The 27,959-nt window shown below is 44.2% G+C and overlaps 1 protein-coding gene across 1 annotated transcript in view; it reads right to left on the reverse strand.

Moving 5' to 3' along the window:
• Positions 1-27,959, reverse strand: part of LOC114663947 (copine-4) — a 391,714-nt gene that overhangs the window by 8,540 nt on the left and 355,215 nt on the right. The window contains exon 13 of the mRNA XM_028817904.2: positions 4,425-4,558. Coding sequence (XP_028673737.1) covers positions 4,425-4,558 — 134 coding nt within the window. The remainder of the gene's footprint in view (positions 1-4,424; positions 4,559-27,959) is intronic.

The following is a 27,959-nucleotide window of genomic DNA, read 5'->3' on the forward strand; positions in this document are numbered from 1 at the left end:
TGCTTGGTGCACATTATAATCATAATAAAAAGTCAAAATATTGGACTTGTATCAGGTGTCTGATGTGTCATCTAAGGGTTCAAGGGGACGAGAGCGCCCCTATCTGTTACAATACACATATATGCACACTCACTGGCCACTTATTTAGGTACACCTCACTAGCACCAGGTCGGACCCCTTTTGCCTTCCGAACTGCCCTAATTATTTGTGGCACACATTCAACAAGGTGCTGATAACATTCCTCAGTGATTTTGCTCCATATTGACCTGATAGCAACACACAGTTGCTGCAGATTTGTCAGCTGCACATCCACAATGCAAATCTCCTGTTCCACCATATCCCAAAGGTGATTGTGGAGGCCATTTGAGTCCGGTGAGCTCATTGTCATATTCAAGAAACCAGTTTGAGATGATGTGAGCTTTGTGACATGGCGTGTTATCCTGGTGGAAGGAGCCGTCAGAAGACGGCGGTCAAAAATGGATGGACATGGTCAGCAACAATACTCAGGGAGGCTGCGGTATTTAAACGATGCTCAGTTGGTCCTAAGGGACCCAAGTATGCCAAGAAAATAAACCCCACACCATTACACCACCACCACCAGCAGTGTGAACCGTTGATACAAGGCAGGATGAATCCATACTTTCTTGTTGCTGAAACTCTGACCCGACCATCTGAATGTTGCAGCAGAAATCTCATCAGACTCGGCAACGTTTTTCCAATCTTCAATTGTCCAATTTTGGTGAACTCATGTGAATTGTAGCCTCAGTGGCCTGTTCTTAGGTGACAGGAGTGTCACCCGGTGTGGTCTCCTGCTGTTGTAGCCCACCTGTGTGCTTCAAGGTTAGACGTATTGTGTGTTCAGAGCTGCTCTTCTGCATTTGGTTGTAATGAGTGCTTATTTGAGTTTCTGTTGCCTTTCTATCAGCTCAAACCAGTCTCCTCTGACCTCTGCCACTCCCTGATATTTTCCCTTTTTCTTACCATTCTCTGTAAACCCAAGAGATGGCTGTGCGTGGAAATCCCAGGAGATCAGCAGCACTCAGTGCAGCCCGTCTGGCACCAACAGCCATGCCACGTTGAGAGTCACTTCAGTCACCTTTCTTCCCCAATTCTGACACTTGGTTTGAACTTCAGCAGATCATCTTGATGATGTCTACAGGCCGAAATGCATTGAGTTGCAGACATGTGATTGGCAGATTAGATATTTGTGTTAACAAGCAGTTGAACAGATGTACCTAATAAAGTGGCCATATAAAAAAATCCCGGGACGAGATGAGACTTTTTCAGAGAGATCATTTCAAGTCCTGCAATACGAGACTTTGTGCCAAGAGATTTAACCACGTCCACAGTCCACTGACCTCTCGTTCGTGTGAATGCTATTGTCAGACACAGTTCTCTCAGCTCTCTCTATAACAGAGAGACATACAATCTATTTGTTTCCTTCGATGTAGTCCTTATCTGGACAATTTGGTACTCATACACTACGTAACTTCTACTATCCGCTTCCCTGGTGATGACTGACCTTCAAGCTTATTCCTCTTTTTACTTTTATTTTATTTTATTGTAGAATCAGCTCTCGGCAGCGGCCAACAGGACGGCAGTGTGGCACATGTGTACTGCCGCCGTTCTCATCCCTACCACCTTCGCCGTCACTTCCCCTACTTCTTCATATCTTAAATCATTCTTGAGGCAGATTGAAGACTTAGGTGCCAGCTTAAGTGAAAAATGAAAGAAAAACTTACTAAGTAATTGCAACACAAACACTGACTTAATCAGTTTTAACGTTTAAAGATGCTGGCAAAAGAAGAGAAGAAGCGGGCCGCTAGGGTGGAGAACAGAAGAGCTGCTCAGGAAGCAGTAAGCGCATCAACCTCTGAGCAAACGAATGATAAACGTAAGAAGAAAGAGAATGAAAACTATAAGTCAAGTGTATTCACTGCACGTTATCGTTACAGCAGTGCGCCACTACTGGTATATACATAAGTAGACATTGGTGATACCATATCTTAGCTGTATCGCCGGCATATGAGCCCTATTACGCTTTGCCTTGAGAAAATACCTCCAGATAGACAGTGTTTTTAGTGAAATCTTCAAGCCCTTCCCTCTATTGCTGTGGTGTTTCAGTTGCACGTTGTTGAGCCGTGGTGATTACTTCATTTCGACGTTGTGTCTTTTCATCTGTGTCATTATCCCGATGTCGTTGTTCCATGGCGGTGTTTGCCTGCACCATCTATTGGCTGTGGTTGAGTGTGAGCAAGGTGGACTGCTCCATACATACACACACACACACACACAAGTCTTTCATTTATATATGTTGTCACACATGGGAGGCAGCTAAAGGGATCAATAGAAGGTAATTCCACACCAGGCCGGGGGGGGGGGCGGGGGTGTTGGTGGGGGTGGCAGAATGCACTAAACCTTTCTCTGCTATCCCTACAGGCCAAACACGGGAAATTCTGCCTGATTCCAACCCTGAAGATGTCACTTCTGGTTACGGCCTCATTGACGTCACTTCCACCAACCAGCCATCAAAACCAGGCCACATCCTGCTTTTGCTCAGTTCGGTTCTGGACTCAACTCGGTACACATCTGTACTTACATCCAATACAACTTGGAGTCCTGCCACGTGCAAAAGTTCACTGACGACACTGCTATCATGGGCTGCATCAGGAGTGGGCAGGATGAGGAGTATAAGAACCTAATCAAAGATTTTGTTAAATGGTGCGACTCAAACCACCTACACCTGAACACCAACAAAACCAAGTAGCTGGTGGTGGATTTTAGGAGGCCCAGACCCCTCATGGACCTCGTGATCATCAGAGGTGACTGTGTGCAGATGGTGCAGACCTATAAATACCTGGGAGTGCAGCTGGATGATAAATTGGACTGGACTGCCAATACTGATGCTCTGTGCAAAAGAGGACAGAGCCGACTAGACTTTCTTAGAAGGCTGGCGTCCTTCAACATCTGCAATAAGATGCTGCAGATGTTTTATCAGATGGTTGTGGCAAGCGCCCTCTTCTACGCGGTGGTGTGCTGGGGAGGCAGCATAAAGAAGAGAGACGCCTCACGCCTGGACAAACTGGTGAGGAAGGCAGGCTCTATTGTTGGCAAGGAGCTGGACAGTTTGACATCTGTGGCAGAGCGACGGGCGCTGAGCAGACTCCTGTCAATCATGGAGAATCCACTGCATCCACTGAACAGGACAGAGGAGCAGCTTCAGAGACAGACTGCTGTCACCGTCCTGCTCCACTGACAGACTGAGGAGATCGTTCCTCCGCCAAACTATGCGACTCTTCAATTCCACCTGGGTAGGGTAAACGTTAACATTATACAAAGTTATTGTCTGTTATACCTGCATTATTATCAATCTTTAATTTAATATTGCTTTTTGTATCAGTATGGTGCTTCTGGAGTAAGTCAATTTCCCCTTGGGATTAATAAAGTATCTATCTATCTATCTATCTATCTATCTATCTATCTATCTATCTATCTATCTATCTATCTATCTATCTATCTATCTATCTATCTATCTATCTATCATATAGTGCCTTTCACATCTATCTATCTATCTATCTATCTATCTATCTATCTATCTATCTATCTATCTATCTATCTATCTATCTATCTATCTATCTATCTATCTATCTAATATTTGCCTTTTGCAGCCTGGATTCAAGTATACGGGTGGCTGCCCCAAACCTTTTTTGCGTGTCAAGGCTATTCATTTCACAATGTCTAATATACCATATATACATACAGTACGTGTGTGATTGGCTCCAGCAGACCCCTGTGACCCTGTAGTTAGGATATAGCGGGTTGGATAATGGATGGATAGATGGATGTGTGTGTGTGTGTGTATTGCATTTTTGATTAATATCAGTTTCTAGATTTTCATAATCTTTGCTCTGGTTTTCCTATTTGGATTGTAGTCACTCTTTGGATTTCCCATTCTGTAGGCATTTCCTTCTGTGTCTTTCGTGCTCTCCTGATCTAATTTTGTCACAGATCATACAGAAGCCGGTGCCTGCTCGTGACCACGTCGTGTGGCACTCATTTCATTAAGCTGGCGTGTGCTTTCACGTGAGCGCTGAGCTAAAGAAGGGTTGCACTAAAACCATTAAATAAATCAATTAGAAAACCTTCCTCTTCATCTCACATCAGCATCTTGGATGAGAAAGTGCAGATGACGAAAACTCCTCAAATTGCTTTGAAGTCTGGCCCTATTAGAATGCCTGCCTTAATTACACCTTTGGGAATTTGCGTTTTGATGCTCTTCACGCCAGCATCGTCTGATTTGATGCTTCTCGAGAGGTCAGTTCACCTCAGGAAATGAAACCTGAAGATGATGAGCCTTCTCTTCTCACCTTTGTAATGTCAAGTTGGATTAGTAGGATGTGCTAATGTTGCCGGCCACTTCTTACCATTGCCTCTTTTGTGTGCATTTCCTCGGAGGCAGAGCTCGCTACCTTCTGAATAATGGGGGCTATGTTTGTTGGTCCGTAGAGTTGAATCTTTGGAAGGCAGCTTTGATATGCTTCGACAACCCCCTTTATACCTGTAGGGACAAATAAAAAATACATTAGAACATTCGAATATGAGAACAATCTGGACGAGAAGAGGCCACTCAGCCCCACAAAACTCGTCAGTTCAATCCTCTAATATAACATCAAGTGGAGTGTTGAAGGTCCCTAAAGTCCTGCTGTCCACCACACTGCTTGGTCACTTATTCCAAGGGTCTGTGGTTAATAAAGACTTGTGTGGAATTGACCTGTAAATATCACATCATCATGATATCTTTACATATCTCAACATTTTAGAGTCTTACACTGGACAATGAAGATGCTTTACTTCCTGAACGCGTTTGGGTGATTCTTTTGGAGTGTGGTGGTCCCTGATGGGACGCCCTTGTGATGGAAGGACCAGGGGAGAGGGCATATTCAGGGCAATATCTTCCCAAGAACACTAGAGGGCAACCGCCCTGGCTCACAGTTTGGCCACCGGTTGGGAGCTTAGAAGCTCAACCCTGCTGGGGTCCATGGTCACCACTGGGGGGGCGGGGGGTGTGGGGGGAAGTCATCTAGACAGTTTCTGAGCCCTGGGTTGCAGCAATTCCACCACACGCTGCCAGAAGAGGATCTGGGAACATCTGGAGCACTTCCGGGTGGCCTATAAAAGAGGCCACCTCACTCCATTCGAGGAGCCAGAGTTGGGAGGAGGAAGATGAAGCTTGCTGGGAGAGGAATGGAGGCGGCAGACAGAGAGAGACAGAGAGAGAGAAGAAAAAACTATAACTGTACTTATACTTGTGTACGGTGCTCTGTAGTGAGGTGGAGGGTGAAGGAAAAGCGCTGTGTGCTGGACAGAACTTGTGTCTCGTGTCTGTCTGAGATGGGTAGGGTGGCCAGTATGCCCCCTGGTGGTCCACAGGAGTTCGCTGATCACAAAACTCACCTTTAAATGTTCCAGTCACACAGCGTTGTATTGCAGTCGCCTAGTGAAGCGAATTCCTCTCATGTTTTTAAGCGTAAATATACAGGACAACATCTACTAATGGAATATAGTCATGAAAAAGTTTGGGAGCCCCTCTCAGCCTGCATGATAATTGACTCTCCTTTCAACAATAAAGATAACAGTGGTCTGTCTTTCATTTCCTAGGAACATCTGAGTACTGCGGTGTTTTCCGAACAAAGATTTTTAGTGACGCAGTATTTAGTTGTATGAAATTAAATCAAATGTGAAAAACTGGCTGTGCAAAAATGTGAGTCCCCTTGTCATTGTGCTGATTTGAATGCCTGTCACTGCTCGATGCTGATTGGTTGGATGAGCTCGTTAAGCCTTCATAGACAGGTGTGTCCAATCAGGAGATATAAAGGTATTTAAGGTGGTCAATTACAAATTGTGCTTCCTTCCCTTTGACTCTCCTCTGAAGAGCAACAGCATGGGATCCTCAAAGCAACTCTCCAAAGATCTGAAAACAAAGATTGTTGAGTCTCCTGGTTTAGGGGAAGGCTACAAAAAGCCATCTCGGATGTTTAAACTGTCAGTTTCTGTAACTGTAAGGAATGGAATCAGCAAATGGAAGGCCACAGGCACAGTTGCTGTTAAACCAGCAGGTCTGGCAGGCCAGGAAAAACACAGGAGTGGCATATGAGCAGGATTGTGAGAATGGTGACAGACAACCCACAGATCACCTCCAAAGACCTGCAAGAACATCTGGCTGCAGATGGTGATTCTGTACATCGTTCTACAATTCAGCGCAATTTGCACAAAGAACATCTGTATGGCAGGGTGATGAGAAAGAAGCCCTTTCTGCACTCGCGCCACAAACAGAGTCTCTTGTTGTATGCCAATGGTCATTTAGACAAGCCAGATTCATTTTGGAACAAAGTGCTTTGGACTGATGAGACACAAATGGAGTTATTTGGTTAGAACAAAAAGCGCTTTGCATGGTGGAAGAAAAAAGAAACACCTGCTATCTACTGTCAAATTTGGTGGAGGTTCCATCATGCTGTGGGGCTGTGTGGCTAGTTCAGGGACTGGGGCCCTCGTTAAAGTCGAGGGTCGGATGAATTCAACTCAATATCAACAAATTCTTCAGGATAATGTTCAAGTATCAGTCACAAAGTTGAAGTTATGCAGGGGTTGGATATTCCAGCAAGACAATGACCCAAAACACAGTTGGAAATCTACAAAGGCATTCATGCAGAGTGAGAAGTACAATGTTCTGGAATCGCCGTCACAGTCCCCTGACTTGAATATCATCGAAAATCTATGGGATGATTTGAAGCAAGCTGTCCATCAAATTGAACTGAACTGGAGAGATTTTGTATGAAGAATGGTGAACAATACCTCCATCCAGAATCAGACACTTATCAGAAGCTATAGGAGGACAACGTCTAGAGGCCAAAAGGAGGCTCCACTAAGTATTGATGTCATCTCTCTGTTGGGGCGCCCACATTTATGCACCTGCCTAATTTTGTGATGATGCATATTGCATATTTTCTGTTAATCCAATAAACTTCATGTCCCTGCTGAAATCCTACTGTGTCCATAAGGCATGTCAGATATTAAAAGGAAGTTGTTACTTTGAAAGCTCAGCTAATGAGAAACAAAAATCCAAAGAATTGAGAGGGCTTCCCAAACTTTTTCATATGACCGTATCTGCGGTGATCGAAACGTCGTAGCACTTGCAAGAATTTCATTTTGTCATTCTGGGGGGTACTGAGTGTTGCATGATGAGGAGAAAAAATGAATCTATTGTAGCAGTAGAGGCGTGGAGCCACCTCTAACACCCTCAGGTACCACTCCAGACACTGGATAAAAGTACAAGACTTCTTTATTTTCTTCAAGTACAGTGCACAAAGCACCCTTCACTCCACACTCATAAATCACAATAACTACAAACAATACTCTTTCTCTAACCAATCCTCCTCGCCCAGACACTTCGCCACCCTACCTCCCAGCTCAGCTCAATGTCTGGGCTTTCCCACAATCCTTTTATACACCCTGACCCGGAGGTGTTCCTGCCCAACAGTCCACAGTTCCTTTTCCCTTCCGGGTCAGGGTAAACAGTCCTTTTCTTCAACCCGGGAGCATGTCGTTTCTTCCTGTCACGTGACCGTGACGTACTCCCGGGTTATAGGGCACATAAGAGTCCGCGAGCCCCCTTACAGCGACTCCCTGTGGCCCCCAAGGTATCCAGCAGGGCTGTGCATAAACACTATATAGTCCATGAGGCCCTGCTGGAACTCGGGGCACGATCATGCTGTTGGGAGAGCTCCTCCTGGCAGCCTAGGGGTGAGGGCCGGAGTAAAAAGCCGGCAATCCTCCACACTATGTATATAAAAGTCAATGTATGCGTGTGTGTGTATGTTCCAGCATCACTTCCTAATGGCTGGAGCGATATTCATGACACTTGGCACACATGTTTCTCATTGGTTGATTAGAAATACTGTAGGGTGAAATCAACCCCCTTCTGGGTAGGGTGGGGTGTGATCTTGCCGTCTTGTATGCCTGTTATCATCCATTTAACACTCGAAACAACCACCAGAGGGCGAACTGGAGGGTGACTGCCAGCATTCTTTATGTTTGAGCGCCACCGTACGCCCGCCTAGTCCTTTTGAAATTAAATCGAGTTGGCCGGTTCTGAGTGTCAACTGGATGATAACATACATACAAGACCGCAAGACAAGCACATTAGTGAGTCTTCATTGTTAGCTGATTTATTTTTATTTTTAAAGTTTTGTTTTTTTTGTTATATTTTTCTCAAACAATTAAATAAAAAAAAATTATTTTCCTCCCGGATATTTCAGCTAGTTTTAAATAATTTTAGAAGAAAGGTGCAAACATAAAAACTGTGAAAAAAGTGAAGACTTTCCTGAAGGTGCCATACTTGTGAATTTCCAAAGAATTCAACAGATTAACAAGCATCCACCTAGCGAGGATGGTGACATTTCATATCCGTTACACTTCACAATGTCAAGTTTTACACGTAGGAAGTAAACATGTGAGGTTTGACTACACAAAGGGAGGTCCGAAAAATCAAATGTCCACCTTATGAGTGGAACTTAGGAGTCATAGTGGACTTGACACTATTGTGTTCAGAAGCCATTAAGAAGGCTAACAGAATGTCAGGTTATATAGCACCTTGATGTGTGGAGTACAAGTCACAGGAGGTTCTGCTCAGGCTTTATAACACACTGGTGAGGCCTCATCTGGAGTCCTGGTGGTAGTTGTGGTCTCCAGGCTACAAAAAGGACACAGCCGCACTAGAAAATGTCCAGAGAAGAGCAACTAGGATGATTCCAGGACTTGGACAGCAGACAGGTTTGGGCAGATTTGTGGCAGATGACATTTAATGTAAGTAAATGTAAAGAATTACACATAGGAAGGAAAAATGTGAGGTCTGAAAACACAATGGGGGGGGGGGTCTGAAAATCGAGAGACCACCTTATGAGAAGGATTAAGGAGTCATAGTGGACTCTAAGTTATTGAGTGCCAGACAGTATTGAGAATCCATTAAGAAGGTTAACAGAATGTCTGGTTATATAGCGCCTGAATGTGAGGAGTACAAGTCACAAGAGGTTCTGCTCAAGCTTTATAACACACTGGTGAGGTCTCATCTGGAGTCCTGGGTGTAGTTTTGGGCCCACCAGACATAACAGCACTAGAGAAATTCCAGAGAAGAGCTGATTCCACGGCTACAGGAGATGAGTTATGAGGAAAGATTAAAAGAGCCGAGCCTGTACAGGATTAAGAGGTGACCTGAATGACGTGTTTAAAATTAAGAAGGAAATTAGTCCAGTGGATCGAGACAGTGACTTTAAAATGAGTTCATCAAGAACACGGGGACATAGTTGGAAACTTGTTAAGGGTGAATTTCATACAAATGTTAGGAAGTTTTTCTTCACACAGAGAACCACAGAAACATGGAGCAAGTGACCAAGCAGTGTGGTGGACAGTAGGACTTTAGGGACCTTTAAAATTCAACTTGTCATTATTTTGGAAGAATTATGTGGATAGGACTGGTGATCTTTCTTGCAGTGACTGGCCGAGTCTCGTCAAAATGTTTCTGATGTTCTTTCCACAACTAGGTGAAATTATGTAAATGAAAGCCACGACTGACAATCACCGGAAAAGTCATGGATGTTGATGTCTGCACAAATAGCCTCAAACTTCTCACTGATAGCCTACATTGATCAGAAGCTCCTTGTTATCCCAGACGGTCTGACTATTGTATTATATAATTACTATTATATATTACCAGTAACGGCGCACTGCATGATAATGTGCAGTGAATACACTTGACTTGAGCATTCATAATATTCATCCTCTTTCTCTGTATGTTTACCGTTCATTTGCTCAAAGGTTGATGTGCTTGCTGCTTCCTGAGCAGATCTTCTTTACTCCACCCTAGCGGCCCGCTGCTTCTCTTCTTTCGTCAGCATCTTTTCATATTAAAACTGATTAAGTTAGTTTTTGTGTTGCAATTACTTAGTACATTTTCTTTAATCTTTCACTTAATCAGGCACTTAAGTCTTTAATCTGCCTCAAGAATGATTAGCGAAGGTGGTAGGGAATGAGAATGGCGCCCGTACACATGCACCACACAGCCGCATTGTTGCGCGCTGCCGAATTGATTCTACAATAAAATAAAATAAAAATAAAAAGAGTAATAAAATCATCACCCTGAAAGCTCAATCTTATCCTTAATCTTATTCTTTCCATTATTTTCCTGTGATGCACGTTAAGCTTACTGGCCTGTAGGTGTTTGTATCTGGCCTGTTCACCCTTTTTAAATGACAGGATAATATTTGTCATTTTCTTGTCCTATAGGGTGTCCTTATTATGCAGTGACTTCCTAAAAAGATGCATCAAGGGTTTATATCTGTACTCGCTAGCCTCCTTAAGAACTCGAGGGTAAATATTATCTGGTCCTGGTGATTTGTTTGATTTCAGCCTATTTAATCTGAGCAGCTCTTCTCTCTCTACAGTTTCCAAATCCCTTAGAACCTCCTTAGTAGTCCCTGTTACCACTGGGAGGTTAATCAATTCCTCAGTTATGAGGACCTCAGAAAAATGCGAGTTTAGACCATCCGCTATTTCACTATATGTATTTTTTAATTCCTCTTTGCTATTCCTGATGACTTCACCGCCTCCTTGACTGTTCTTCTACTACTAAAATACCTGAAAGAATCCCTTTGGGCCATCTTTCACCTTATCTGCTGTATTCCTCTCTAAATGCCTCCCTAAAATACCCTTCTTAATGGTTGCTCTCATGTTCTCTTAAGTTTCTATCTATCTATCTATCTATCTATCTATCTATCTATCTATCTATCTATCTATCTATCTATCTATCTATCTATCTATCTATCTATCTATCTATCTATCTATCTATCTATCTATCTATCTATCTATCTATCTATCTATCTATCTATCTATCTGTCTATCTATCTATTCACCACTCTACCTCTTATATTATCAATAGCCAGCTGTCCCCCGTGGCTCCGCCCACATAGTAATGAAACAGGACAGAGAGGAGTTCCCCGCCCTGCCCGGCTCCTCACTCCTGACATCACTCTTCCCCCTCCCCTTGGCCCACAGCCTCAGTCTCGGATTAACGCGAATATATCACTCCTGCATGTGAACTCTGATTCTTAGTTCGATGAGAGAATTGCAAAATCAACTGGAATGTTCAAGTAAATTATAGAAAATAAAAACAATCTAGGGCGGCACGGTGGCGCAGTGGTAGCGCTGTTGCCTCGCAGTTAGGAGACCTGGGTTCGCTTCCCGGGTCCTCCCTGTGTGGAGTTTGCATGTTCTCCCCGTGTCTGCGTGGGTTTCCTCTGGGCGCTCCGGTTTCCTCCCACAGTCCAAAGACATGCAGGTTAGGTGGATTGGCGATTCTAAATTGGCCCTAGTGTGTGCTTGGTGTGTGGGTGTGTTTGTGTGTGTCCTGCGGTGGGTTGGCACCCTGCCCGGGATTGGTTCCCTGCCTTGTGCCCTGTGTTGGCTGGGACTGGCTCCGGCAGACCCCCGTGACCCTGTGTTCGGATTCAGCGGGTTGGAAAATGGATGGATGGATGGAAAACAATCTAAATCCGTTAAGTAGTTCTCTCATTCACTAGCTAAGCGGAGGTAAGGTACACGCCCTGAGGCTGATGTGTGAGTGAGGAGTGGCCCCGCCCCCCTCCACTCAGTCCGCTGCGTGTCTCTTGGATTCGTGCAAATTAATTGGTATTGCAAGCAAACCATGATACTTAGCACAATGAGAGAAGTCACAAAAATCAAATGGAATGTTCAAGCAAATTATACAAAAAAAACAATCTAAATCCGTTAAGTAGTTCTCACGTGAAAAGCGGACAGACAGACAGATGGTGGATTTTATTGCAACCTCAAGGTGATGATCAATGACCAGCCATCCCTCACTGACCACACGGTGACTCTGTCTCATTCATGCATTCTGTGTAAGGTGAGGTCATATTTAATGGAGTATGAGGCGCAACTTCTTGACCAGGTATCGGTCTTGTCACATCTGGACTACTGGCAGGGGCCACCAGGCCTCTGCAGATGATTCAGAATGAAGTGGAATGTAATGTGTTCAACCAGCAGAGATGGATGCATGTCACTCCTCTTTTCAGGTCACTCCCAGTAGAAGCACATACTGAACTCAAATCCTCGATGCTTGCCTAGAGAGAGCTCTGTACCCCCCAAGAGTCTCCATATATAGGAAGTCCTATGATCCTTCTCACCCACTCAGGTCTGCTAATGACTGGCATCTGGTAGTACCACCTCTATGTGGCATCAAATCTCAATCCGGACTCTTCATGTGTGACTCCTTGCTGGTGGTATGAGTTGCCCACCTCCAATAAGTGACTCCTTTAAGGTGCTGATGGACTCCCTCTGTTCTCTGAAAATCTGTCTAATTGGTAATGGTGTTGATGTGAGGTCCTGTTTGGTTTAGAACTCTTCACTTATGATGAGCGTGCTTCTTCTGGGTAGCCTCTTCATCAGGTACGCCAACCCAGGCATCTGCAATGACGGTGCGCGTCTGGGAGTCCACTGCATTCAGGGCCCATCAGGGTGGGAACGGTGCCTCCATGAACCTACGACGATCCTCGGGGTGAGCCACCTGTTGCTATGTGTGCGTTCATGCCACAGTGCAGCGGCGTGTACGCGCTTTACTCTGTCATATCGGGTTGTCCACAAGAATTTTTTATAATGGGCATCCATCTGGGATGCCATTTGTGGAATACCGGGGGTGTACAGCTCTCCCAACCCAGACACAGACAGGCACAGAGACACAAGTCCAAAAGCAACACACACATGTGGGGCAGCTCTATCCCACTACAGAGCACAGTACACAGTCACCCACAGTAATACTGCTCAGTCCCTTCTCTCTCTCTCTCTTTCTCTTCTTCTCCTTTCTTTCTCTCTTTTTCTTTGCCTCTTCCACTCCTCTCCCAGCAAGCTTTCTCCTCCATCTCCCGACTCTGGCTTCTAGGAGTCGGCCTCTTTTATAGGGCACCCGGAAGTGCTCCAGGTGCTCTCAGGTCCTCTTCAGGCAGCATTTCTGGGATTTGTGGAAGTGCTGCAGTCCAGGGTCCTGGAACTGTCCTGGCGCCCCCTGGCGGTGGCCACAGGCCCCAACAGGGTTGAGCTTCTAAGCCCCAAACCCGTGTACCCTGTGTAAGCCAGGGGAGTTGACCTCTCGTGTTCGGGGGGAGGTATTGCCCTGAATATGTCCTCTCCCCCGTTCCTTCTATCACAGGGGTGTCCCAGCTGGGCAAGGACCCCGGCCATCCATCACAATCCATAATGGCTAACATGGTACAACACCCTAGTACTACTAACTTTGACCTATAACTCTTCTTAGTAAAATATTGTTACGCATGCCCATCTGCGGACCACTCTCCGGGCTCATCAGTGTTATGTAATATCACTTCAAGTCAAGAGGGGGCACTGATGCTTACATTCTTCCCTCTTCTTCCCACGCATCACAGACGAGATGCCCAGTGAGGTCAATTGACTCCGCCGCTTCAGGTCACCGAGTTATAAATTATCCCGCTGATGGCAGGAGGTGTTCAGTCTGGCACCGACCCCAACACAAGATGGAGTCCCTTCCTGATATCTTTGCAATTACCTAGCTTGACGGCAATCTTCTTTTGAAGCCTTTCTGTTGGTGTGCAAATTTTTGTTTGTTTTAAACTGAATATTTTCTAGGACGTTAACGGGGGCGACTGCGTTGGCACCCTAACTGCTTCCAGTGGTGACTTACAGTTCCTTCACTCAACTGTAACATTTTAACTAAATTTTGTGGTCGTGAGAGATGTGACACAGAATCCAAAATAAATGTTGGGGCGTGTTGTGGGGTACAAAATCTGTACATTTTGGTTTATATTTCCATTATATTTTGTTCAAGAGAAGACAACAGATGAGCTACAATCAGGACAAATCAAAGCAGGTCTTCTTCCCAGTTAAACCTCACTTTTAAAACAGCTGTCCCAACAAAGAAAGGAAGACATGCTGGTGGCTCAGGCTATCAAGTACTTTATAACCTGAGAATGGATGGACATCTAAGTATTTTTACAGCCTGGGAAAGGAAGACATGGCGACACCTCAGAGAACATAAAAAGGTTTTATTGTTTGGGAAAACAGACAGTGAATTCATTCATCAAATTGACAGCCAGCCAATTAGAATATCTAACAATCACATCTTGCAAAACCCCCTGGTAGAATTTTAGAATAAATATGCCTCGTCTGAGGAGCGACATAGGAGGGAGGAAGAAGAAGGGACGAAGATATCAGAAGAGGGTGCCGGCAATTTGAAGCCGTTTCCATCTGGTCATCAGAAAAGCATCTAATGAATAACTACGAGTGCGAGATCACAAGCCACCTGCAACATTCATCCTTGTCATCTTTACTTTTTCGTAAGCTTTTTCTAAAGACTAAATATATTCAGACTTTACTATCAGCCCTATTTTCTATTATTATTTATTCCACTTGTATTATTATTCCTGTAATAAATACCATACTGTTTTGTAACGTTCAATCCTTTGTTTTAATGGCTAGAGTGACTGAAGTAAAGTGAAGCTGCAGAAACATCTCAAGGATCGATCAGGGGAAACAGGATGCACCTGAGCTTGATTTCGAGCTAATACTTCTGTACATGTGCTTACTCAATTTTTTTATTTTTAATAAATTTGCAAAAATCTCAAGTAAACTTTCTTCACGTTGTAGATTTCTTTGAGCACCTGGTGCAGCCGTAGGTTTGCCATACGCTGTGTGCTGCGAGGTTTATTAAGGCTGAGGGTGTGAGCTCCACCTAATAGCAAGGAACAGGACATCAAGTAAGGCATTCTTGGATGATACAGTGCATCCAGATAGTATTCCCAGCGCTTCATCACTTTTTCCACATTTTGTTATGTTACAGCCTTATTCCAAAATGGATTAAATTCATTTTTTTCCTCAGAATTCTACACACAACACCCCATAATGACAACGTGAAAAAAGTTTACTTGAAGTTTTTGCAAATTTATTAAAAATAAAAAAACAGAAATCCCATGTCCATAAGTATTCACAGCCTTTGCTCAATACTTTGTCGATGCCCCTTTGGCAGAAATTCCAGCCTCAAGTCTTGTTGAATATGATGCCACAAGCTTGGCACACCTATCCTTGGCCAGTTTGGCCCATTCCTCTTTGCAGCACCTCTCAAGCTCCATCAGGTTGGATGGGAAGCGTCGGTGCACAGCCATTTTAAGATCTCTCCAGAGATGTTCAATCGAATTCAAGTCTGGGCTCTGGCTGGGCCACTCAAGGACATTCACAGAGTTGTCCTGAAGCCACTCCTTTGATATCTTGGCTGTGTGCTTAGGGTCGTTGTCCCGCTGAAAGATGAGCCGTCGCCCCAGTCTGAGGTCAAGAGCGCTCTGGAGCAGGTTTTCATCCAGGATGTCTCTGTACATTGCTGCAGTCATCTTTCCCTTTATCCTGACTAGTCTCCCAGTTTCTGCCGCTGAAAAACATCCCACAGCATGATGCTGCCACCACCATGCTTCACTGTAGGGATGGTGCCAGGTTTCCTCCAAACGTGATGCCTGGCATTCACACCAAAGAGTTCAATCTTTGTCTCATCAGACCAGAGGATTTTCTTTCTCATGGTCTGAGAGTCCTTCAGGTGCCTTTTGGCAAACTCCAGGCAGGCTGCCATGTGCCTTTTACTAAGGAGTGGCTGCCGTCTGGCCACTCTACCATACAGGCTTGATTGGTGGATTGCTGCGGAGATGGTTGTCCTTCTGGAAGGTTCTCCTCTCTCCACAGAGGACCTCTGGAGCTCTGACAGAGTGACCATCGGGTTCTTGGTCACCTCCCTGACTAAGGCCCTTCTCCCCCGATCGCTCATTTTAGATGGCCAGCCAGCTCTAGGAAGAGTCCTGGTGGTTTCGAAGTTCTTCCACTTATGGATGATGGAGGCCACTGTGCTCATTGGGACCTTCAAAGCAGCAGAAATTTTTCTGTAACCTTCCCCAGATTTGTGCCTCGAGACAATCCTGTCTCGGAGGTCTACAGACAATTCCTTTGACTTCATGCTTGGTTTGTGCTCTGACATGAACTGTCAACTGTGGGACCTTCTATAGACAGGTGTGTGCCTTTCCAAATCATGTCCAGTCAACTGAATTTACCACAGGTGGACTCCAATGAAGCTGCAGAAACATCTCAAGGATGATCAGGGGAAACAGGATGCACCTGAGCTCAATTTTGAGCTTCATGGCAAAGGCTGTGAATACTTATGTAAATGGGATTTCTCTGTTTGTTTATTTTTAATAAATTTGCAAAAACCTCAAGTAAACTTTTTTCACGTTGTCATTATGGGGTGTTGTGTGTAGAATTCTGAGGAAAAAAATGAATTTAATCCATTTTGGAATAAGGCTGTGACATAACAAAATGTGGAAAAAGTGATGCGCTGGGAATACTTTCCGGATGCACTGTAAATGGCCTACTGTCAAGAGTTCTGAGTCTTTGTATGTTTAAATATATTCTTGGAGACCAAAAGTAATGTTTAGGTCTGAGATATCTTTAAAACATTGTATGTTGTTTGTTCCGATAATAAGTAAATCTCTTGAAGTGCCAGAAGAGTGACAGGCTGTGTTTTTCCTAAGGCACTTGTGTGGTTTAAAGTGGAAGAGGTTAACCAGCTGTGTGTGTGTCATTCATGGGGCACTGTTGTGCTTAGGGTCTGTGTGTGTGTGTAAGTCTCATGAAGTCCTAGGAGAGTGACAAGCTGTGTTATTCATAAGGCACTTGTGTGGTTTAAAGTGCTGGAGATGAACCAGCTGTGTGTCAGTCGTTCATTGGGCACTGATAGATAGATAGATAGATAGATAGATAGATAGATAGATAGATAGATAGATAGATAGATAGATAGATAGATAGATAGATAGATAGATAGATAGATAGATAGATAGATAGATAGATACTTTATTAATCCCAAGGGGAAATTCACAACTACTCACACTGTTGAGTTTCTGTGTGTATGCATATAGCTACTGTATGTATGTGTGTGTTCATCTTAAAGTGCAACAGTACACCAACCCGGTAACGAACTTGACGAGTACACTAACCCTTGAAGAAAACAGGGTAAGTAGAGGGAAATACTACGATAATACAGGGCACCAGCTGGGTCACCCCTTTTTAATCGATAAAGGTAAGCACAACAAAAGGAGCACACGTTGGTGCAAACAAAACAAAATAAAGGGCTGCTATGTCTTCTTCAAGACGTTCAGGTCTGGAGTTCAGCAGTAGTCTGCAATAAGATGAAATCTTTTGGGAACACCTCAGATACTGCATATAGTCCTCTGACCGTAAGGGGCGGAGTCAGTTGCCCTCATTGGGCATCTTCTCTGTGCTGTAGGAATAGAGGAGATACTGTTACCAGCAGCGCCCCCTCTCATCCGCAGGTGGTATTGCTTATCAAGAATGAGCCAGGAAGGTGATCCTCAGATGCGCATGTGTGACAGTTGCTTTGCATGAAAGCATTCTGCTATGTAAGTTAAATGTAAATGTAAATGAATTTGGAGTTTGTCTTCTTCGACCTTGCAAGCGCCATACTCTCATGTGGCAGGGACCAGTTACCAGAGACCTTTCATTACTGGTCTGTCATTCTTGTCTTGTGGGATTGTTCCAGAAATCCACCACTCAGTTTCCAGTCACACGCCATCGGTTTAATTTTCATGCATTAATATGAATTTCTGCAATGTTTCCAGACTACCCGCAACGTGTCAATATTAACAATGATGATTACTTCGCTGTTTTCTTTTCTGCTTTATGCTCAGCTGGGCTTTCATCATAAATATGCATTAAATGAGTGAATAATGCAAGATTGGACTCGATAAGCGTGTTTCTTCTAGCAAGTTAAAATCATTTTAATAGCTATTGATTTCAACTGGCGGAGTGAGCTGAGGAAAGTCACTTGTGCAACGCATCAGGCCTGGTGATATGCATGTGCACGAGGGCACTTAGCCAGGAGATGCGAGTTAAGTTTAATTAAAATTAGGAGGAAATCTCTGTGACTCTCGTCTCTGAGCCCTTCTTTTAGCCCGCCATCTGCCCTGATTATGCTTCTATGCATGTGACTCCGCCTCTAGCCCTTCCTTGTATGCACTGTTCACCTCAGGCCCCTCCTATAGGTACCTGTGGCTCCTCCTCTAACCCTTTCATTTTATCTATTACTGACCTCTGGTCCATCCCATCTATGCATGTGACTCCGCCTCTAGCCCTTCCTCTTATGCACTGTTCACCTCAGGCCCCTCCTATAGGTACCTGTGGCTCCTCCTCTAACCCTTTCATTTTATCTATTACTGACCTCTGGTCCATCCCATCTATGCATGTGACTCCGCCTCTAGCCCTTCCTCTTATGCACTGTTCACCTCAGGCCCCTCCCATAGGTACCTGTGGCTCCTCCTCTAACCCTTTCATTTTTACCTATTACTGACCTCTGGTCCATCCCATCTATGCATGTGACTCCGCCTCTAGCCCTTCCTCTTATGCACTGTTCACCTCAGGCCCCTCCTATAGGTACCTGTGGCTCCTCCTCTAACCCTTTCATTTTATCTATTACTGACCTCTGGTCCATCCCATCTATGCATGTGACTCCGCCTCTAGCCCTTCCTCTTATGCACTGTTCACCTCAGGCCCCTCCTATAGGTACCTGTGGCTCCTCCTCTAACCCTTTCATTTTTACCTATTACTGACCTCTGGTCCATCCCATCTATGCATGTGACTCCGCCTCTAGCCCTTCCTCTTATGCACTGTTCACCTCAGGCCCCTCCTATAGGTACCTGCGGCTCCTCCTCTAACCCTTTCATTTTATCTATTACTGACCTCTGGTCCATCCCATCTATGCATGTGACTCCGCCTCTAGCTCTTCCTCTTCTCCGTTGTTTCCCTCAGGCCCCTCCTATGTATGCCTGTGGCTCCGCCTCTCAAGCTTACATTTTGTCTAGTATTTGCCCCTGGTCCTTATCTTTTCATGTCTATGTTTGTACTTTTTTCTTTTCCCCTTCTTTTTGCTGCATTATTCGCCCCTTGACCCTTCTGATGTGTCTAGTGAGTTAGTTCATTTGCATTTACTATCTACAGGTGTCCACCTTTAGCCTTTGTTTTAGTCTTCCATTTGCCCTGCTCCTGCATCTATGCATGTCTTGTCCACTGTTCACTCCAGGTCCCTGTCTGTAGCTCCGCCTCTAACCATTTGATTTTATTTATTATTTGTCCCTGGTCCATTCCATTAATGAATGTAACTCCACTTCTAGCCCTTCCTCTTGTCCACTGTTCACCCCAGACCCCTCCTAAGTGTATCTGTGGCTCCACCTCTTGTCCTTCCACTTTTTTTTATTTGCTCCTGGCCCATCCCATTTATGAAAATGACTCCGCCCTCTGTTCCCTCCTCTTGCTCACTGTTCACTCCAGGCCCCTGTCTGTAGCTCTGCCTCTAAACATTTGATTTTATTTATCATTTGTCCCTAATCCATCCTATCTCTGTATGTGACTCCACCTCTTGCCCATTTATTTATTTTTTTATTTACCCCTGTCCATCCTATCTATGAAAATGACTCCACCCTCTATCCCCTCCTCTTGTCTTCTGCTCACCCCAGACCCCTGTTTATAGCTCAGCCACTAACCCTTTCATTTTATTTATCATTTGTCCCTAGTCCATCGCATTTATGAATGTGACTCTGCCTCTAGCCCTTCCTCTTGTCCACTGTTCATCCCAGGCCCCTCCTATGTGCTTGTGGCTCCTCCTCTCAGCTCTTCATTTTGCACCTTCAAATTTGCATATTCAAATCTCATTTTTTTACTTCCTACATGTAACATTTTACATTTCATCAACAATAAATCTATCAAAGCCTGTAATGCAGTCCAAGTCCCTCTATGATGGTGTCATACATGGCTGGAGGTCAGACCCAGCCAGGATGCCTGGAGGGACCGAGAGGTGGCATATTTGTCTTCCGGGCCACAAGGGGGCAACCTGCCCTGGAGCAGAAGAGGGCCACGGAAGGGGAGCAGGCAGGCTGAAGTCTGTGGAGGCCCGTATCCACCACCAGGGAGCGCCCCGAGCCTCATGGAGCCCGGGACTTATTTACTTCCACCACACCCATGGAGGACGATCCTTCCAGGGTCACCCGGAGTGCTTCCGGGTGCTCTCCTGATGCTTCCGCCACACCAGGACGTGACGTCATGTAGAGCACCTGGAGCTCATCCGGGTGAGGATAAGAGGGGCTGCCTCCCTCCAATCACCGAGCTGGAGTCGGGAACAGGAGCAGGACGAAGCTCCTGGAGAGAGAAGACAGGTGGCCAAGGGACGAGGAGAGAGAAGGCCCAGGAGAAGGGTGACTGGAGCTAGAGGCACTGTGTTGTTGTGCGGGACTGTGAGTTGTGTTGTGGAGAAGAAAATAAAGAAGAGATTTGTATAAAGATGTGGTCTCCGACTGTTGGTGTCCAGGCAAATATCACAGATGGTTAAACGAGTTCTCAGTTATCTGCCAATCCACCTATCTTGGTATCATCTGCACACTTAACCAGCTAGTTGATTAGATCCTTGTCCAGACTATTTATGTACATGAAAAAGAACAGCAGCCCCAGCAACGACCCCTTCTGGACACCACTTTAAACATCACCTAATTCTGAAAAAGCTCCCCTCACTATAAGGGCAATGTTTGCTCTGAGGATGTTGATGGAGAAGTATAGAGAAGGCCAGAAGGAGTTGCATTACGTCTTTGTGGACCTGGAGAAAGCATATGACAGGGGGCCTTGAGAAAAGCTGTGGTATTGTATGAGGAAGTCGGGAGTGGCAGAGAAGTATGTAAGAGTTGTATAGGATATGTACGAGAGAAGTGTGACCGTGGTGAGGTAGGAGTGACGGAGGTGGGATTACATCAGGGATCGACTCTGAGCCCTTTCTTATTTGGTGATGGACAGGCTGACAGACGAGATTAGACAGGAGTCCCCATGGACTGTGATGTCTGCTGATGCCATTGTGATCTGTAGCGAGAGTAGGGGGAGCAGGTTGAGGAGACCCTGGAGAGGTGGAGATATGAGAGGAGAGGAATGAAGGTCAGTAGGACCACCAAGACAGAATACACGTGTGTGAATGAGAGGGAGGTCAGTGGAATGGTGAGGATGCAGGGAGTAGAGTTGGTGAAGGTGAAGGAGTTTAAATACTTGGGATCAACAGTACAGAGTAATGGGGATTGTGGAAGAGAAGTAAAGAAGAGAGTGCAGGCAGGGTGGAGTGGGTGGAGAAGAGTGTCAGGAATAATTTGTGACAGACGGATATTAGCAAGAGTGAAAGGGAAGGTCTACAGGACGGTAGTGAGACCAGCTATGTTACATGGGTTGGAGATGGTGGCATAGGAAACAGAGCTGCAGGTGGCAGAGTTAAAGATGTTAAGATTTGCACTGGGTGTGACGAGGATGGACAGGATTAGAAATGAGGACATTAGAGGGTCAGCTCAAGTTGGACGGTTGGGAGAGGCGAGATGGCGTTGGTTTGGACATGTGCAGAGGAGAGATGCTGGGTATAATGGGGGAAAGACGATAAGGATAGAGCTGACAGGGAAGAGGAGAAGAGGAAAGCCTAAGAGAAGGTTTATGGATGTGGTGTGAGAGGATATGCAGGTGGTGAGTGTAACAGAGCAAGATGATGAGGGCAGGAAGATATGGAAAAAGATGATCAGCTGTGGCAACCCCTAATGGCAAAAGAGGCTGAAATCGAGGTCTTAAGGAGGCTAGCGAGTACAGATATAAACACTTGACACATCTTTTTAGGAAGTCACTGCAAAATAAGGACACGCTATAGGACAAGAAAATGACAAATATTATCCTGTCATTTAAAAAGGGTGAACAGGCCAGTAAGCTTAACGTGCATCACAGGAAAATAATGGAAAGAATTATTAAGGATAAGATTGAGCAACACCTGGCAAGGACAGGAGTTATTAGGAACAGTCAGTGTGGGGTCAGAAGAGGGAGGTCGTGTTTTACTAACAGGCTGGAATTCTATGAGGAGGCAACAAAAGGATACGACCAGAGTGGAGCAGATGAGATTATCGATCTGGACTTTCAGAAGGCATTTGATGAGGTGCCACAGGAGAGGGTGAGCATCAAACTAAAAGAAGTGGGAGTTCAGGGTGATGTTTTTAGATGGGTGCAGAATCGGCTCACACACACAAAGCAGAGGGTGATGGTGTGAGGAACCTGATCAGAGCTGGGTAAAGTTAAGAGTGGTGACCAGCAGGGGGCAGTGCTGGGGCTGCTGCTATTTTTAATAAATATATAAATGATTTTGATAGGAATGTAAGGAACAAGCTGGTTAAGTTTGCAGATGATACCAAGATAGTTGGATCAGATAATTATTAGCAGATAATTGAGAACCCACTGAATCATCACAGAGGGACTTGGGCAGACTGTGGGTGATGACATTTAATGTCAGTAAATGTAAAGAATTACAAGTAGGAAGTGAAGATGTGAGGTTAGAATACACAACGGGCAGTCTGAAAATCAGAAGTCCACCTTTTGAGATGGATTTAGGAGTCATAGTGGACTCAAAACTATCAACTGGCAAACAGTGTCCAGAAGCCATTAGGAAGGCCAGCAGAATGTCAGATTATATAGCGCCTTGATGTGTGGAGTACAAGTCTGAGGAGGAGCTGAGCCTAACGCCTGCATTAGGTTGAGGTCTTGTTAGGTTTGAATTCACAATGGGAGGTCTGAAAATTGAGAGTCCACCTTATGAGAAGGACTTAGGAGTCGTAGTGGACTTAACACTAATGTGTTCAGAAGCCATTAAGAAGGCTCACAGAACGTCAGGTTATATAGCGCCTTGACGGGTGGAGTACAAGTCACAGGAGGTTCTGCTCAGGCTTTATAACACACTGGTGAGGCCTCATCTGGAGTCCTGGGTGTAGTTTTGGGCCCACCAGACATAGCAGCACAAGAAAAGGTCCAGAGAAAAGCGACCAGACTGATTCAGGGCTACAGGGGATGAGCTGAGCCTTTACAGGAGATGAAGAGGAGACCTGAGTGAAGTGTTTAACATTATGAAGGGAATTAGTGCAGCGAGACGGTGACTTTAAAATGAGTTCATCAAGAACATGGGGACACGGTTAAAAACTAAATTACACACAAACATCAGGAATTTTTTCTTTAAACAAAGAACTACAGACCCATGGAATAAGTGACCACACAGTATGGAGGACAGTTGGACATTAGGGACCTTCAGAACTCGACTTGCTGTTATTTTGGAGGAGTTAAGTAGGTAGGACAAGTGGGGGGGCTCAATGGCCTGTTGTCATCCAGATTGTTCTCATGCTCTCTACAATACGATCAAATTCGCTAGCCTCCCGTCTTTAGGATTTTTGTGCCAAGGGTTTCTCTGTGTACTCACTAACCTCCTTAAGCACTTGAGGATAAATGTTATGTCGATAAATGTTTGCTCTGCAAGAATCTGGCCTCAAGTCAATCTATTTGATGACCCCGGCTTAACAGGACGGCACGCTGCGGCCGTGCAGGAAGTTATTTGGAGATTTCATGAAATGCATTAGAGGTGTCCTGAAATAGATTTCAGATATCTGAAAATGATATTCGGATATTCAGTGTACCTTGAAATAACTTCCAGCCATTTCCTAAAGGAATCTTAAAATGTGTTTTCAGATATCTTGAAATAAAATATAGCACAAAAAAGAGAAACGACTATGCTATAAATATCATATGAACTTCATCTGAAACTGAATTATAATAAAGGGCAATATCAGACAACAAAATAATACGATAGCTTAAGAAATCTATTGCACCTTCAGAATTCCTTTCCTCATCAAGCGACACTCAAAACCCCAGAGTGAGAAAGTGAAAGCAGGATGTTAGACATTTTTGGAAATTTGCTAAAAATTAAAAACTGAAATGCCCCATTGACCCAAGTCTTCAGACCCTTTACTATGGTGCTTGAGTGCATCCCATTCCATTGAACATTGCTGAGATGTTTCTTCACCTTGTTTGGTGTCCAGCTCTGGTGAATTCCATCGAATGGATTGATTGGTTGAGGCAGACACCTATGGTCTATAGAGGGTCCCATAGGTGAGCAAACCCAAGCCATGAAGTCCAAGGAATTGTCTGCAGAGCTTGTGTTGGGACACACATCTGGGGAAGGCTGCAAAAAAATGTCTGCAGCATTGAAAGTTTCCAAAGGCACATTGGCCTCCATAAATCTTAAAATGGAAGAACTTTGGTACAACCACAACTCTTCCTAGAGCTGGCCACCCAACCAAACTGGGCAACTGGAGGAGAAGAACCTTGGAATAAGAGAGGTGACTAATAACCCAATGGTCACTCTGACTGGCCTCTAAAAACCCTGTGTGGCGATGGGAGAAAGTTCCAGAAGGACCACTGCAGCACTCCACTAATCTGGGCTTTGTAGAAGGGTGACCAGACAATGCGTGAAAGTCCTCTTGGAACTTGCAAAAATGGCACTCTGGTGTGCCTCTCCTAACCTGGGCAATCAACTCAACGGAGTACAGGGGGACTGCAAACAAAGTGGAGAAACATCTCAACGAAGAGCAACAGGATGGGCTGCACCTGAGCCAGACATTTCAAGTGTCATAGTAAAAGCTGTCTACACTTGTCTCAAAGACGAGAGTTCAGTTTTTAATTTTTAATACAACAAAATTCCTAATGTCCTGTTGTCACTTTATTATTTTGGCATATTGATTGTTGCTTCATGAGGGAAACAATAAATTGAAACAATTTTAGCACAACGCTGAAACGTAACACAATGTGAAAAAAATGAAGGGGTCTGAAGACTTTCTGAAGGTGCTGCCCCTTAAATGCTCCAAAGGAAACTTTTATTGAATTAAATTGAATTGGACTCGCACCTCGCCTGCTGCTGGTCTGAGTCAAGGATTGCTGAAGAGCGCCACCTTTAGTTCACAACATTAAAATCTACATCTAATATCTATATGTGAATTTCCCCTTGGGATTAATAAAGTATCTATCTATCTATCTATCTATCTATCTATCTATCTATCTATCTATCTATCTATCTATCTATCTATCTATCTATCTATCTATCTATCTATCTATCTATCTATCTATCTATCTATCTATCTATCTAATAGGTGAAGTCGTGACCAGTGGATTTGATTACTCAGAAACTTTGTGTTCTCCCTTGTGGTTCCCTCTCTTATGTGACTTACTGAAGATAGATGTGAAAGGCACTATATAATAGATAGAATTTAATTTAGATAGAATTTAGTATAGTAGCCAGGTGTTATATAGCACCTTTCACATCCATCTTTCTATCTATCTATCTTATCCTGCCTACTATACTAAAATTAAATTCTATCTATTATATAGTGCCTTTCACATCTATCTATCTATCTATCTATCTATCTATCTATCTATCTATCTATCTATCTATCTATCTATCTATCTATCTATCTATCTATCTATCTATCTATCTATCTATCTATCTATCTATCTATCTATCTATCTATCTATCTATCATCACACACATGCCCATGGCTCCATGCCAGAACAGGGGGAGGCAGAGTGCATCAACCCTTCTTTCTCTCTTTCTTCTGCAGACCAACCACGGGAAATTCTACTTGGGCACGATGACATCATTACCACTTCCAGTTCTGGTCCTGTCACTTTCTCCACCCGGCTTTAAAACTGCCATTTTGTTTGTCACACATCAGTTCTGTTGATATGGTCATTAGGATGTCTCTCAGGTCCTGCTACTGGGTCATTTTGGAGCCAATCATCCTGCCGACTACGCAACTGGCAAATAAAATGACAAACACTGCAAAAAGGTTTGGGGTAGCCACCCCCTAAACTTCAAGATTGGCTTGAAACTCAAAGAACAAAACAACAATATCTCTTTACAGAGATGAGTCCAGAACAGAACTGATGTGTGACAAACAAAATGGCGTTTTTAAAGGTGGGTGGAGGAAGTGGTAGGTTCAGAACCAGAAGTGGTGTCATCGGGCCTAGCTAGAATTTCCCGTAGTTGGTCTGCAGAAGAAAGAGAGAAAGGGTCAGTGCACTCTATCACCCCTGGTCCAGCATGGAATTACCCTCTTTTGATCCCTTTAGTTGCCCTCCATGTGCACATGTGTGATAATAGATAGACAAAATTTAATTTTAGTATAGTAGGCAGGATAAGATAGATAGATAGATAGATAGATAGATAGATAGATAGATAGATAGATAGATAGATAGATAGATAGATAGATAGATAGATAGATAGATAGATAGATAGATAGATAGATAGATAGATAGATAGATAGATGGATACCTTTATTGTCTTTTTATCTAATGGTTACAGAATCACTGCACAGCCCCTTTAACGGTTTTTATCCATGACAGTAAAGAGAGTTTTCTTTCCACAGTGATAAACTCAGACTGGACTTCAAGTTTACTGGTAAACTGGTTAACATCTGCCAGACTAAATGTGCCCTCCACTGACCCTCTCAGACGCCCCCAGGTTGCTCAAACGCCGTTGGTTTGTTAAAGGGACGCCAGCTGGTAACACATTTAAATTGCTAGGCAGCAGGACAATGAATGCTTATTTCATGTGAATGGCCCAAGGAATCATTCTTTATTTTATCCCAATTCAGTCAACGCTTCTGACACCTTTGAAATTTAATGAGCGATCACGTATAATGTATCCTTGTGAAAATTAATGGGAAGCTAGGACTAAATATTAAAAAAATAAAATAAAATGCTGCTGTTGCAACTGACAGCAGATAAAGGCCAGTAAAGCTCTGGGGAGCAGCTGAAAAACCGCTTTGGACAGATGCATAAGGAACTAATCCATCCCTGGTAGACGGAGCAAGCAAAGGAAATGAGAGAAGATGAAATACAAGCCATAAACTGTCAGGAAGTCCCGGGGGGAAAGGATGAAAAAAAAAGAAAAAAAAAAAAAGAGGCCAATTCAGCATAATATATACAAACAAAGGCAAGCATCACTTATCAAATATCATTACGCGAAAGAGCCGATAACGTAGTAGGAAGGATCAGGTTCTTTGAAAATATATCTTTTGCAATTATTGAAAAAGGAAAGTCAGCTGGGGTAGCAATTTTATAGCGTGCCAAGGATTCATGAAAGTGAAATCAATGCTGATTGCTATGGATTTTACATTTACTCCATTGAAGTACAGGGGCAGCGTGTGTGTAATGATCAGGTCGTTAAATCTGCTGTGAAATTTATGAGGCGCAGCGACATCTCCAAGAGGCGCTCTGCCATTGGCCATCCAGGAATTTAGGAGCAATTTCACTGAAATGAACAGAGCATATTAATTATGTGCTATGTTCCCTGCTACATTAATATTTTAATTGGCAATAAATGTTAAGTTAGTAATATGTTAATCACTTAAGGGTGTATTTATTTTACACTTTAGACCTAAAATATATTCTCATTAGCTTATAGGTGTAACTGACTGATATTAATATGTGTAGCCTGCTACAACACCGTTATTTCTGGAATCTATCTATCCACTGATGATAAGAAGGGGGACCGGAGGGTGTGTTCCAACTACAGAGGGATCACACTCCTCAGCCTCCCTGGAAAAGTCTATTCGGGGGTCCTGGAGAGGAGGGTCCGTCAGATAGTTGAACCTCGGATTCAGGAGGAACAGTGTGGTTTTCGTCCTGGTTGTGGAACAGTGGACCAGCTCTACACCCTTAGCAGAGTCCTGGAGGGTGCATGGGAGTTTGCCCAACCAGTCTACATGTGTTTTGTGGACTTGGAAAAGGCGTTCAACCGTGTCCCTCGGGGAATCCTGTGGGGGGTGCTCCGGGAGTATGGGGTACCGGACCCCCTGATAAGGGCTGTTCGGTCCCTGTACAACCGGTGTCAGAGCTTGGTCTGCATTGCTGGCAGTAAGTCGAACCCGTTTCCAGTGAGA

This window comes from Erpetoichthys calabaricus, chromosome 13, assembly GCF_900747795.2.
Source record: "Erpetoichthys calabaricus chromosome 13, fErpCal1.3, whole genome shotgun sequence".
NCBI lineage: Eukaryota > Metazoa > Chordata > Cladistia > Polypteriformes > Polypteridae > Erpetoichthys > Erpetoichthys calabaricus.